The sequence below is a fragment of the Brassica napus genome, chromosome C5 (genome assembly GCF_020379485.1).
Source record: "Brassica napus cultivar Da-Ae chromosome C5, Da-Ae, whole genome shotgun sequence".
In the NCBI taxonomy this organism is placed as follows: domain Eukaryota; kingdom Viridiplantae; phylum Streptophyta; class Magnoliopsida; order Brassicales; family Brassicaceae; genus Brassica; species Brassica napus.
This window is the reverse complement of record NC_063448.1, coordinates 8,419,066-8,434,095: the sequence shown is the minus strand read 5'-3', so window position 1 is coordinate 8,434,095 and position 15,030 is coordinate 8,419,066. Positions and strand designations below refer to the sequence as shown.

At 38.9% G+C, this 15,030-nt stretch overlaps 2 protein-coding genes across 2 annotated transcripts; both read right to left on the bottom strand.

Moving 5' to 3' along the window:
* Positions 1 to 1,552: 1,552 nt before the first annotated feature.
* On the bottom strand, positions 1,553 to 3,318 carry LOC125587508 (organic cation/carnitine transporter 6-like). The gene has a single exon (XM_048758179.1). The coding sequence runs from the start codon at positions 3,225 to 3,227 to the stop codon at positions 1,662 to 1,664; it is 1,566 nt and encodes a 521-aa protein (XP_048614136.1). The 5' UTR covers positions 3,228 to 3,318; the 3' UTR covers positions 1,553 to 1,661.
* A 4,678-nt stretch (positions 3,319 to 7,996) lies between these two features.
* Positions 7,997 to 9,151, bottom strand: LOC106363296 (organic cation/carnitine transporter 6-like). The gene has a single exon (XM_048758178.1). The coding sequence runs from the start codon at positions 8,857 to 8,859 to the stop codon at positions 8,104 to 8,106; it is 756 nt and encodes a 251-aa protein (XP_048614135.1). The 5' UTR covers positions 8,860 to 9,151; the 3' UTR covers positions 7,997 to 8,103.
* Positions 9,152 to 15,030: the final 5,879 nt, after the last annotated feature.

Sequence of the window (15,030 nt, the reverse complement as noted above, 5' to 3'; positions counted from 1 at the left end):
GAACGCTTTGAACGAATCTAACAACGCTTAGAGAGATAAAGGAAAGAGAGAGAAAGTACCTTTGATCGCGGAGAAAAACTTGAAGAAATGAGAGAGGGTCTGCGTATTTATAAGGAAAAGGGAAGGGGGAAACTCGAGGCGCCATCATTAGACCTATTCGGGCCTAAATGGGCCTCAAAATCCACCCTAAAAACCCAGCGGACCCTCGCGAAGATTCCGCTTCTCGACATGTTCTGAAAAGAAGAGACGGGGGAAACTCGCGGCGTCATCATTAAGCCTAAACGAGCCTAAATGGACCTCGAAACTCTCCCAAAGAACCCGGCGGACTCTCGCGACGGTTCGCCTTCTCGTCTTAATTAACCATCGGTTATCCTAAATTCGATTAAACCAACAGTTAATCAGGACATGTCAGCCAAAATCCGGGTATCTGCGACTCAACGATTCCGAGAGAAAGTGTCACCATAGCCCTTTCTGCGACTCATCGACCAACCGCACTAACCTCCCGACAGAACTCCTATTCCTTTAAACCCTCAAATTCTAGAATCCATCATGAACTAGACAACCTTTCGCTCACTGATGGACTGGGGGGGGGGGGACTTACTGTAGGGGATGGATTCAACCATCCCACAAGGCCCAAGGAATAGGAGGCCTGGCCCGGACTAAATAAAGCGATGGCTCGGATAGTCGGCTTGAAGGCCAGTTTCTCGGCTTGTCTCTAGAGTACCTTTAGTCGATCATCGTCGACTAAAGTGCATTCAGCTCGGCGACTGCTCGGATGAATACGGCCTCTCGGCCCAGTAGGGAAGGCCCACGAAGACGACATAAGCTAAGTCAAGCATGAAACATCAGGAGGACTATATAAAGAGAAGGGAAAGCAAAGAGAAGGGGATCCAAAATGATTGACTAACACTTGGCGGCTAGATTAGAGTTTTCACCTTTGCTTCATCTCGCCGTTAGTTGTACTTTTCCGGTAGTTCATCGAGCCACCGGCTTCCTCTCTGTCGCATTCTCTTCATTTCTCTTGTAACCGACTGAACGTTCGCCCCGACCATAAATAAGACGTTTTTGTTAAACTCACATCTTCTTTATTACCGTTTTCCGATCAAACAGCCATCACTTAAATCTGTTATTTCACTTCTTCTTCGCATCGTATTTTGTTACTACATTCACTGTCTCACCATCCTTCTCCAGAACCACAAATCCTATCCAAAACCGCATCGATCTTGTCGAGATCAACATCCCACAGAACATAGTAATCTCTGCTCTCATACAGCTACGCATGTAAATCATATATATATGTTCATCTTTCATATTAGACCACTCCGATTTTGGGACATAACCCAACAAACACGGAGTTTGTTGTCCCTACTCATTCAGACAACAACAAAAGTCCTCTCAGTATTCACTAGACCCTACTTCACAGACATTTACAGCTTCAATTATTACAAAACTGTTGAGAGAAACAAAACAAAAACAGAGCAGTAGTACCACTGAGAATTTTTTGATATCTTTGTGGATGAATAGCAAAATATTATTTAGTCTTAAACAACAATACTTCAACTTCAACTCACTTCCTATAAGTCTTTTACATCAACACAGACACCACAAATATTTGAAAACATATAAAGATAGAGCATTTATAATCTAAACTTCAAAATTCATCAACAATGGCTAGTGTTTATGGTTTGATCTCTCTTCTCTTGTTCTTCCATTGTATCACAGAGGCTTGAACCTTTTGTCTCGGGTAGAACCAAAACGAACAATCCAAAACCTGACATGGCAACTCCGAAAATCGCAAAGGATACTGATGGTAAATCTCTCCCAATGGAAGCAATGAGCGGACAACAAGCTCCTCCAACGACAAGAGCCTGTCTAAACATCATTGTCGCGGAACTTCTTACATAAGTAGGAAACATTTCAACCATATAAACCGCCATTAGGTTGAATCCGATTCTTGCACAGAAAAATGTCGCTAGCTCAAACGCAAACGCGATTCCTGTTTTTCCTAGAAGGCTGAGAACGAAACATAGCACTCCCGATGCTCCACCTAGTAAGGTATTCACTAGAACCGAGCTTCTTCTGTTGAACCTCTCTAATATGATCGGAGTGATAATGAAAGTAGGCAACTCCACCACTGCGTTTAGGGTTTCGCTCAAGTAGATGTTGACGTCTATATCTCTAGCGGCTAATGGAACTCCATAGTATGATATTCCCAACCCAAACAGTATGATCATAACAACTACAATCCTCCGAAAAGCCCACTTTCGGAAGAAGAAGTCCTTAATAGAGTACCTTGGCAGTTCTTCAGAGGTTTCTTGCTCCGGAGGTAACTGAGAAACTAGTGATTCCAAGTAGGGTTTGTTCTTGGATGACATGCTTTTGAGAACATTAATAGCTTCTTCGTCGTTTCCTTGCATGTGAAGCCACCTAGGTGATTCGAGTGCGAATATGTAGAGGAAGATACAGTAGAATATTGCGGGAACGGCTGTGTATAGATACAGAAATCTCCATGAAGAGTGTTGAGCAAGGAAGGCGATTCCAGACAATGACATAAACCCTAAAACAAAAAAGGTAAATGGAATCATCGTAGCACTCGGTCTCCATCTGGTGGAGACTCGCTCACTGATGAGAACCAGCGCGTATGACCATGTCTGTGATCTCGAGAACCCGATGATAAACTTTAGCGTTGTGTAGATCCATACGTTGGTTGAGAAAATAACAGAGATTGAAGTGATTGACATTGCAAAGGTTGAGAACAATACTAGTTTCTTGCGGCCCAAGGAATCATCTGGGATTAAAGCTAGAACGAATCCACCAACAATGCCACCGATGTAGAAAGCAGAGGTAGGCATACCTCTGAGTAATGAGCTCGAGCACTCGAGTCCAAAATCTGAAATGACGGTTTTGTCCTTGGAGCCACCGTCCCATTCCCAGGCTGATCTTGGGAGCCGGCAGATGTCGGAAGTGGAATGATCGCAGATCGTGTGGTTAAGACAGTGCCACGTGGGGTATGCGTCTGTGTAAACGGTGATGAATATTTGCTGAGCATCGAAGAACAAAGCGACTCCAACGAGGATTACCTGGAAGAGTTGCCAGAACCCAAAATCTGATAGACTCTGTTCGACAATGTTGTCGAAAGTTAAAGCTTCTGGTCTGGTTTTGTGGTCGACGTCGGAATCATCGGCGCCGATATGAGACAGCAACAATGGTTCTGAAGGACCAGACATTAATATTGTTTGGGGTTTTAGAGATTTTTCTTTTCTTTTGAAGGGGTTGGCTATTGGATGATTGGATGATCATTGCGCCCTTCTTATAAGCTATATATAAAAATCTGAATCTGAGTTTTCATTAAATACAAACCTATAACATTTCTAACAAGAGTAGTGGGATTAAATTTTTTGTTAATTATTATAATTTTGGATTATATTGTTATTGATTTATTAATTATAATAACTTAACATAATTTATTATTATTGGTTATATTATAATTTTTTAAAATTAACTATGGTATTATTTTTTGTCAACTAACTATAGTATTATTTAAAAATTAAATATTGTTTAGAAAATTAATATTTATTATTGAATGATAATTTTTCAATAATTTAACTTATTAAAAGCAGCTATCAGATTTTTAGATATTCTTTTGATTATTAATTTTTTAATCTATTACTAAATTTTCAAAAAGACTACCAGAGTTAAGTAAATTTAACAAAATTTCAAACTTTTAAATCAACTAACTCTAATACTCTTACTTTTAAAGTCAATCTAACTTTAAAAAAAATCTCGACGTGTTTTAGTTTGACATGAGTTACAAAATGTGCCGTGAGTCGTGAAAAGCGTGGGGGCGATGAAGTCAATATTATGATAATGAGGATTTAATTTGCTGTTTTTCTTTTAGTGGCGTTCATACTTATAGGTTGTGCCATAAATATAGCAGTACCACATAATAATTACTTGTCATTAATATTTGTAGATATGGATTTAAAAATTTGGGACATTGGATGAGGAAGAACACACATCAGCAGAGAGGACATAAATATCTCTGAACAAAGTGAAGAGATCATTACTTCACCCCAAGTGATATCAATACTCATTAGTCATTAGCTGATCCTGTACGAAGATCATATGCACAATTGCACAAACAAATCTAATGTCAACTAGATTTCGGATTTTTGTTTTCATTTATTTTTACATAAACATTTTGTTTTCAATTCTAAATTGGTATATATTATAACATATATATGTGTCTATCAATTTTTAAAACATATGTATATTTTTTTCATTGAATAGATTGTTTTAAACTTTCACATGTATTTGTATCTTCTTCTATATATATATTTTCAGATTATTATTTCATTATTAAAATTGTAACTATATATATAAAGATTAGTAAAATATTTTTTTATTGTCATATTCAAAAATATTGTAATATTTCACAAATTTAGAAAGTTTTTAAAAAATTAAAATTTTCGCTTCACAGATTTATATTATCGAGTAAATAATTAAACATTTAGTTTTTGTTTAATTTTTAAAATAAACTATATAGTTTAAAATTTGTTTTCGTTGGTTTAAGGTAGTAAAGATTAATCATTGTTAGATAATATGATTCATATTATTGTTATTTTAAGAAAATTTTTTATAATTTTAAAAGTTAACATCGACAAATATTTAAATATTTAAAATATGGATGTATAGTATTAAAACATTAAATTATATCTATTTAATTTATACTATCTATAAATCCAATGAATCATCTATTCTTTAAATTTAATTATTGATAGCCCAATAAAAATTTCTGGTAGACCCAAAATTTAAATGATAAGATTAGAGATTAAATGTAATATGACTTTGTAGGAATATGAATCAAGGTTGTGATTTTTGTTTTAATATATAAGTTATTTGAAAAGTAAGTTAGCAACTAACTCAAAATCGAGAATGAAGATCTTGAAAGCGATCGAAACCCAGACATTTGGATTATATGGTTTATATGAAAAAAATGAAAAGCTGGTTAGAGACATTAATTAACAGAGATCCTATTGATATTACTGGACATGAAGATGACGCATGCATCACTTGAGATGAAGCAAATTTAAGTTGAGATCATACAAAATAGAACAACACTCTCTACACGATAACAGCAAGTCCTATGCTTACATTTTAGTGAATCTGGATGGTGATAACTGATGAGGCTTGTCAGCTGTCAGGAGCTAGGAACCAACGACGTCGTCTTTCTTTTACTAATTTGAAACTCTCATTTGAACAATGAAATGTATATGTAGCATTCAACAAGCCAATATTTTGGGCACCTATTGCCAAAATGTGGTTCGATGATCCAACATCCTGAAAATTAGCACAATTCTTTACTCATTCATCAATTTTGTACATACTTTGGCCCGCCAATTACATTGCCAACTTTTTATCGAAGAGCACTGAATCTTTCTGTAGATATTTGATTTTTATAGATTGTTATATTCCAATTTACTTTTCTATTATCACTTCGAGATTGAATGATAAAATCTTCTCTGAAATAGATAAAGCTTCAACAGCTCATATAACATATGTAACATTTCTAAGTGTGCAATTTCCGATGTTTCAACAGCATCCAGGTGATTCTGACTTTCTTATCTTCTGGTGTTTTGTCTTTATTCCTTTGTTGAGTGGGTTAGGACGATATAGTTCACTGGGAAACGTGCCAAGAAGCATTGGATTACACATCTTGCTATATATAGTTCGTCTTCATTAGCTTTCTTTCAGACTGCACCTTTAAATTTTGTAACTTCCAAACTATTGTTTCTCTATGTAGTCTGTATATTAATAAAAGAAAAACTACGTATAGAACTGTTTATTTCACCATCACTGAAATCTGTTACACGCCATCACTTAAATCTGTTATTTCGCTTCTTCTTCACATCGTCTTTTGTTACTACATTCGCTGTCTCACCATCCTTCTCCAAAACCAAAAATTCTATCCAAAACCCCATCGATTTTGTCGAGAACAACATTGTAACGGCCCGGTTCCTGGCCCAAAAATTTATTAAGGAGAGCCCGTTGGGACTGCGGTCCACTAGGGTAAATGACTTAGGGTTCCCTCCTTTTCCTATAAATAAAGTTGTCTCCTCTCTCTTTTCTCTCATTCTGAAACTTGAGCGAAGCCCTGCAGAGATTTAGAGAGACTAGGAAACCCTAGCCGTCAAGCTTATCTTTTCCTTTTCTCTCTTTTTCTCTCACGCCTCTCTCTCTCCTTTCTCTCCCCGTTGGATCTCCCCCTCTCTCCTCGCCGCGAGTCACCCCGAGAGCAAGCCGAGCCGCCGGTGGTGGTGGTGGTCGTCCAAGCGGTGGTGGGGTGGTCGTCCGAGTGTGGTGATGTTGGTGGCTGTGTGGTGTTGTGGTGGTGACCAGATCTCGTCTCTCTCTTGTTTCCTTGTTCCAGATCTGTTCAGATCTCATCTCCCTTGTTCTTGTTTCGAGATCCAGATCCAGATCCAGATCCAGATCTAGGCTAAGGTGGAGTGTCTTGAACCCAAATTTCTCTCATGATTCTGTATACTCCTTTATGTTGGAGTTAGGATTGAGTAGTCCATGTTTGAGAGCTAGGTTGATAGAACATGTTTACTGATTAAGATAATAGATGAGTGGATCATGATGCATAAGGACCCTCACACTGTTAACGGGACTTAATGAACTGATTTATGTTGTTGTGATGTTGATTGGTTGATGGGTGATGCTTGTATGATTGGATGTGTAGTCCCATGTGTTGTTTGTGATTAAAGCTAGAATGCTAAAAAGAAGCGAATGCTAAGATGATAGGTGAGTATTGATTGTTAATGTTATCGTAAGTAGAACTTGAGTGCGATGTGTATTATGTGTGACACCGATAACGGGTGGCGTCTAGTGAACGAGTATGAGTACGAGTCCAAGTGTAAAGGAATGAGAAAATGAATGAGAATGAGACGTGATGTGAATGGATAAGTGAATGACGTTAAGGATAAGTATGGGATTGGGTGATCATATAGAGTATAGAGGGCGTACGTGGGGTAGTAGTTCTACGCTAGGCACCCATAGGAGTTGTGGGAACCCACATGAATATGAGGTAGTGGTCTAGCGAGAGCTACCCACGGAGAACGAGAAGACGAGCCAGCCGCGAGAGGCGGGATATAAAAACGTGCATGGTAGGTGTCATTAGTTCATGGTCGGGTATTTGGGTGTTAAAGGTGTCATAAGATGGAGTCAGTCTTGTATGTCGAGTCGGTTAAGTCTATGTTCTGATGTGTGTGGCAATGAGTGAGCTCATTGTATTGGTTGATCGCTAGGTTGTTAGAAACGTCGAGAATTGTGAATGCTTGGAAATGATGATGATATGAAATGTTTAGTTGCATTAACTGATTGTAGTGGATAGTCAGCCCTAGTTCCCGCATAGAGTAGTATAGAGTGTCATGCGGGCAGGCTGGTCTAGAGTCGCTTCACTGAGTAACTTGTTGCTCATCCCTCCATTTCCATTTTCCTGTGCGCAGGACTGTAAGTAGAAGTATATGGATGTGGATGGGACGGTATTTCAAAGAAGGTTATGCGTCCGTCGACTCTTGGGACCAGTAACGGGATACGTAGGGTTGTCTAAATGAATAGATACGTATCTATAACGCCCTTTCGATAACCCCGGTCGGACGCCGGGGGATCGGGCCGTTACAAACATCCCACGGAACATAGTAATCTCTGCTCTCAAAGGTACGCATGTAATCATATATGTTCATCTTTCATATTAGACCACTCCGGTTTTGAGACATAACCCAACAAACACAGAGTCAATGTCCCTACTCATTCAGACAACAGCAAAAGTCCATTCAGTATTCACTAGACCCTACTTCACAGACATTTACAGCTTTGAATCATTACAAAACTGTTGAGAGAAAAAAATAAATAGAAACAGTTGTACCACTGAGAATTTTTTGATATATTTGTGGATGAATAGCATAATATTATTTAGTCTTACACAACAATACTTCAACTTCAACTCACTTCTTATAAGTCTTTTACATCAACACAGACACCACATATATTCGAAAAAATATGAAGATAGAGCATTTATAAGCTAAACTTCTAAATTCATCAACAATGGCTAGTGTTTATGGTTTGATCTCTCTTCTCTTGTTCTTCCATTGTATCGCAGAGGCTTGAACCTTTTGTCTCGGGTAGAATCAAAACGAACAATCCAAAACCCGACATGGCAACTCCGAAAATCGCAAAGGATACTGATGGTAGATCTCTCCCAATGGAAGCAATGAGCGGACAGCAAGCTCCTCCAACAACAAGAGCCTGTCTAAACATCATTGTTGCGGAACTTCTCACACATGTCGGAAACATTTCAACCATATAAACCGCCATTAGGTTGAATCCGATTCTTGCACAGAAAAATGTCCCTAGTTCAAACGCAAACGCAATGCTTGTTTTTCCTAGAAGGCTGAGAATGAAACATAGCACTCCCGAGGCTCCACCGAGTAATGTATTCACTAGAACAGAGCTTCTTCTGTTGAACCTCTCTAATAAGATCGGAGTGATAACGAAAGTAGGCAACTCCACCACTGCGTTTAGGGTTTCGCTCAAGTATATGTTCACGTCTATGTCTCTAACTGTTAATGGAACTCCATAGTATGATATTCCCAACCCAAACAATATGATCATGACAACTACTATCCTCCGAAAAGCCCACTTTCGGAAGAAGAAGTCCTTAATCGAGTACCGAGGTAGTTCCTCAGCGGTTTCTTGTACCAGGGGTAACTGACAAACTAAAGACTCCAAGTAGGGTTTGTTCTTGGATGACATGCTTTTGAGAACATTAATAGCTTCTTCGTCGTTTCCTTGCATGTGAAGTCACCGAGGTGATTCGAGTGCGAATATGTAGAGGAAGATACAGTAGAATATTGCGGGAACGGCTGTGTATAGATACAAAAACCTCCATGAAGAGTGTTGAGCAAGGTACGCGATTCCAGACAATGACATAAACCCTAAAACGAAAAAGGTAAATGGAATCATCGTAGCTCACGGTCTCCATCTGGTTTAGAGCTTTTCCTTTTCTGTTGAAGGGTTTGCTATTGGATGATCATGCCCTATCACTACAAGAAAACAGCGATATTCTGACGGACATTCCGACGGAAAATGAAATCCTCGGAATATACCGAGGAATTTCCGAGGAAATTCCGAGGAAACACAAAATTGGGTTTCCTCGGAATTTCCTCGGAATATACCGACGGAATTCCGAGGAAACTACAGTCCGTCGGAATATTCCGAGGAAATTCCGAGGAAAACTGTGTTCCTCGGAAAAAACCGATGAATTCTGAGGAAATATTATAGCCGTTGGAGAGCCGTTGGGGGATTTTACAAAATTCCGAGGAATTTCCGACGAACTAGTTTTTTCCGTCGGAATTCCGTCGGAATTTCCTCGGTATGTCGGCAGGATTTAAACTATAAATACAAGCACTCATCTTCCTCTTCATTCACTTCATATCTTCATCCTCCCTCTTACTCTATTTACACACGAATTTGATTCATAAAAAATATGTCTTCTTCAAATTATTTTCGTTCTTGGATCGATCGACCTCATTTGGATCCGAACACGAGATTGCTTACGGAAGAATACCAACGAGGTATAACCAAATTCATGGGGTTAGTTCACCGACAACAGGAAGCAAAAACAGGTATGTTAAGATGTCCTTGCTCTAATTGTAAAAATAGAAAGGTTATTAAAGAGTGGGATGTTTGGACTCATCTATATTTGAGTGGGTTTACACGAAGTTACAAAATTTGGTATCATCATGGGGAAACTGATTATGAACATGGTAGTACTAGTGAACCTCAGCCAGCGGTTAGATTAGAAGAACCAATTAGAACGGATGTAGATTATGGTGTAGGTACTGAGCAGATGGTAAATGATCATTTTAGAGGGGAAGATTTACCCAATGCAGAAGCTAGGAGATTTTATGATATGTTGGATGCTGGAAAGCAACCATTGTACGAAGGTTGCAGAGATGGTCATTCAGCTTTATCATCTGCTACAAGATTGATGGGCATTAAAACAGATTATAATTTGGCTGAAGACTGTGTGGATGCGATTGCTGATTTTGTAAAAGGTATTCTACCCGAGGATAATGTAGCTCCTGGTTCATACTACGAGGTTCAGAAACTCGTAGCTGGTCTTGGTTTATCGTATCAGGTAATAGATGTATGCAGCGACAACTGCATGATTTATTGGAGGGCGGATGAACAGCGGGTTACATGCAAATTTTGTGGAAAGCCTCGTTATAAAGATACGAGTGGAAGAGTTCCAGTGCCATATAAAAGGATGTGGTATTTACCTTTGACGGAAAGGTTGCAGAGGTTGTATCTGTCTGAACGCACAGCGCAACCAATGAGATGGCATGCGGAGCACTCAACAGATGGTGAGATCAGACATCCTTCAGATGCAAAAGCGTGGAAGCATTTCCAATCAAAGTATCCCGACTTTGCGTATGAGAGAAGAAATGTCTACCTTGGATTATGTACTGATGGTTTCAGTCCGTTTGGCAAGAGTGGAAGACAGTATTCTCTATGGCCCGTCATTCTTACACCATACAACCTCCCCCCAAACTTGTGCTTGCGACGAGAGTTTTTGTTTCTCTCGATTCTCGTTCCCGGACCAGAGCATCCTAAGAGATCACTTGATGTGTTTCTTCAGCCACTAATATATGAGTTGCAACAACTATGGGCTCAAGGTGCTGAAACATACGATGTTTCGTGTAAAGAAAACTTTCAAATGCGGGCAGTACTAATGTGGACAATAAGTGATTTTCCAGCATATGGTATGTTGTCTGGATGGACAACGCATGGAAGGCTATCATGTCCATATTGTCAAGATAACACTGATGCTTTCCAACTAAAGCACGGAAGGAAAACGTGTTGGTTTGACTGTCACAGGAGATTCCTACCACCTGATCATCCATATCGTAGGAGTAGGAATTTGTTTACGAAGAACAAGAGGGTGTTTGACAGTCCACCTCCGGAAATTTGTGGGAAAGATTTGAAGATACAACTAAGAGATTTTGGTGCAGAAAGGACGCCAGAAGTCGGTGGACATGAGCGTTTTCCGGTAGATGCTGTTGGAGAACTACATAACTGGCACAAAAAAAATATTTTCTGGGATCTGCCATACTGGGAGGATCATCTGCTAAGGCATAATTTAGATGTCATGCATATTGAGAAGAACTTTTTTGACAATCTCATGAACACGATCCTTAATGTTCAAGGTAAAACAAAGGATAATTTGAAGTCAAGACTGGATTTAGTCGATATATGTGCTCGTTCAGAACTTCATGTTGATGAGAATGGTAGGGCTCCTTTTCCCATATACCGACTTGATGCAGCGGGAAAAGATGCGTTCTTTGATTGGATTTCAAACGATGTGGAATTTCCAGACGGTTACGCATCAAATTTGCGTAACTGTATCGACAGAAAGGAAGGAAAGTTTACTGGCTTGAAAAGCCACGATTGCCATGTAATGATGCAGCGCCTCCTTCCGTTCGCCTTCAAGGAACTATTACCACGAAATGTTCATGAAGCAATTGCAGGGATAAGTGGTTTCTTCCGCGATTTATGCACGAGATCAGTGACTCTTGAAGGTATTGAAAATTTGAAGACTAACATAGCCGTGATTCAGTGCAACCTTGAGAAGATATTTCCTCCCTCATTTTTTGATGTTATGGAGCATCTTGTTATTCACCTGGCAAGAGAATTGGAACTTGGTGGTCCTGTGCAGTATAGATGGATGTATCTGTATGAGCGGTATATGTTCCATTTGAAGAAGATGGTGAAAAATTTAAGTAGGGTGGAAGGTTCTATAGTCGCACAGATGATCAATGAAGAAACTTCAAACTTTGCCGAGTACTACTTTCCAGCAGAAGTTCAGACCAAAAACAGAAGACCTGTTCGGCATGATGATAGAGGCGAACGGGCAACATATCATGTTACGGTTCCAAACATTTTCACAGACGTTGGACGACTTAGCGGAAAACCAAAGGACCGTCGACTTACTGAGCAGGAGCGCAGTCATTTGCAAACATATTTGCTCACCAACTGCGAAGACGTTCTTCAATATGAGAGGTAAATAAATGAGCTTACAAATTTTTATTTTAACAAGTTAAAATTTAAATCTTAATTAATTACATTATTGTCATCATATACAGGATTTTCATGGCAGAAAAGCGGTTCGAGTATAGATACGCCACAGAGGACGAACTAGAAGAAATGAAGCAGAGAGAATTTACTGGATGGATGTTTACTTATGTGAGTGCTTTAAACAAATTAAAATATATTTTATCACATATTTATACTAATTCACATTTATTGATATAATATATATATATGTGCTATTAATAGGTGTCTGCTGGTTTGGCCGGAGGTGAAACATTTGACGATTGGATACGTGAGATGGTCGTTGGACCAAACTTTGTTGTGAAGTCATATCCGAGATTTTGTACTCGAGGATATGCATTCACAACTCAGAAGAGGAGACGTTCGAGTACGACTTATGATGCTGGCGTTTGTTCTGCATCAGGAGATGATGTATACTACGGACACATACATGAGATTTTGGAAATCAAGTATTTGGGCATGGTTGGATTGCGCTGTACTGTTTTCTATTGTGATTGGCACGACAACACCCCAGATCGAGGTGTGAGAACAGATGCATTTGGTGTTACATCAGTAAATTCGAGGCGAAAGCTGCAATATTATGATCTTTTCATTCTTGCTTCCCAGGCCGATCAGGTAATTAAATGTTAATTATTCAGAATGATTCATCATCATGTGTATTAATTTATAATTTTTCTAAATGTTACAGGTTTGTTATATCAAGTACCCCCGGGTAAGGAACAGAGATGATCCATGGGTTACTGTTACAAGACTCAACCCGAGAGGCCGAGTTCAGGGAAGTTCTGAGCTGGAAGACCCACTACAACCAAGCACATCCGGCAACTGTAGTGCAGCAGAAGATTTAGCTGGAGTTGGCCTTGTAGTCGATTTAACCGACTTTGGAGAGGAAGCCGTCGTTCACGTAGAGGATGAACCAGTGATTGGAGAGTTTCACCAAGATCCAGATTCAGATTCATCTGGTGATGATGACTCGGAAACAGACTACCATTGAACTTTTTTTTTTTTTTAAGAAATACCGAGGAAATTCCGAGGAACACTTGATATAACCTCTTTCCTCGGATAATAGTTATTTGGTTTATCTAGCAAGGCAAAGCTGAATGCGAATTAAAAACTACTCAAAACACAACCAAATAAAACGAAGAAACCATGTAAAAGAAATACGAACTCATCGATCGATGCGTTTTTGTTCTATAACGCATCGATCGATGTGTTTTTAAAAAAACATACAAGATTTTCCGAGGAAATTCCGAGGAACAATTCAGATTGTCGATCGATCGATGGGATACTCTCATCGATCGATCACAATCTTACGGCCCGGACCATCTTAGTAATCGATTGATTTGTTTTTGTTCAAAAACGCATCGATCGATGCGTTTTTAAAAAAACATACAAGATTTTCCGAGGGCATTCCAAGGAACAATTCAGATTCTCGATCGATCGATGGAATACTCTCATCGATCGATCACAATCTTACGGCCCGGGCCATCTTAGTAATCGATCGATTTGTTTTTGTTCAAAAACGCATCGATCGATGCGTTTTTAAAAAAACATACAAGATTTTCCGAGGGCATTCCGAGGAACAATTCAGATTCTCGATCGATCGATGGAATACTCTCATCGATCGATCACAATCTTACGGCCCGGTCCATCTTAGTAATCGATCGATTTGTTTTTGTTCAAAAACGCATCGATTGATGCGTTTTTAAAAAAACATACAAGATTTTCCGAGGGCATTCCGAGGAACAATTCAGATTCTCGATCGATCGATGGGATACTCTCATCGATCGATCACAATATTACGGCCCGGTCCATCTTAGTAATTGATCGATTTGTTTTTGTTCAAAAACGCATCGATCGATGCGTTTTTTTTAAAAAAATTACGTTTTGAAACCCCAAACACTAGTTCGTCGGAATTTCCTCGGAATATTCCGAGGAAATTCCGAGGAAGAAGAGGGTTTCCTCGGAGTTCCCTCGGAATAATCCGAGGAAATTCCGAGGAAATAGGGTTTTTAAACCGAAAAAAACGTTTTGCCGTTTGAATAACACCTATATAACCCTTATTAAGTGTCTTACGTTCATTATGAAGTCAAAAATTTGTTCCTTACCGTATAATTAACACTTTTCCGATTGTATGAACGAAATCTCGCAACATAAGAGAAACACTTATACCTTTTAATGAACGGTAAAGGGAATACTTTCAATTAGTTTTGAAATTTGTTATTTCATGGTTTATGCTCATGTATACAAAGAATCCTCAATGGTATGCATTACAATTGTATAAGAAATGAAATACGGCAAAAAAAATTGATGTTTTGAAACCCCAAACACTAGTTCCTCGGTATTTCCTCGGAATATTCCGAGGAAATTCCGACGGATATTTTACTATCTGTCGGAATTTCCTCGGAATATTTTCATTTTACCGGGCAAATATTTCGCGAAAATTGAAATTAGAATTCCGACGGAATTCCGACGGATAATGTCCGTCGGACCCTAGGTTTTATAACCACGAGCCCCTTCTTCTTCCCCATTTCTCTCTTCTTCCTCTGCGCGAGTCCTCTCTTTCTCTCCGGCGATTTCCCCCTGAAATCCGACGATATCTCCGGCTATCTCCCTCTTCTCTTACACAAATCATGTAAGGACCCTATCCCACTCTCTTAGGTTCTATTTGTTAGGTTTTTGTGTAGTTTTGATAGATTTTTGTTAGGGTGATTGGTTAGGATTGTGATTTGGTTGTATAATAGGTTTAGAATTGTGATTTGGTTGAATAATTTGTTTTGTTGAATTGATTTAGAATTTTTTTATTTTTTGTATTTATAAAATCGATTTTTGTATATAAAATCGATTTTTGTATTT

Bases quoted from the DNA above. Each gene is read 5' to 3' on its own strand.
- LOC125587508 (XM_048758179.1), bottom strand. From the start codon at position 3,227: ATGTCTGGTCCTTCAGAACCATTGTTGCTGTCTCATATCGGCGCCGAT.
- LOC106363296 (XM_048758178.1), bottom strand. From the start codon at position 8,859: ATGCAAGGAAACGACGAAGAAGCTATTAATGTTCTCAAAAGCATGTCA.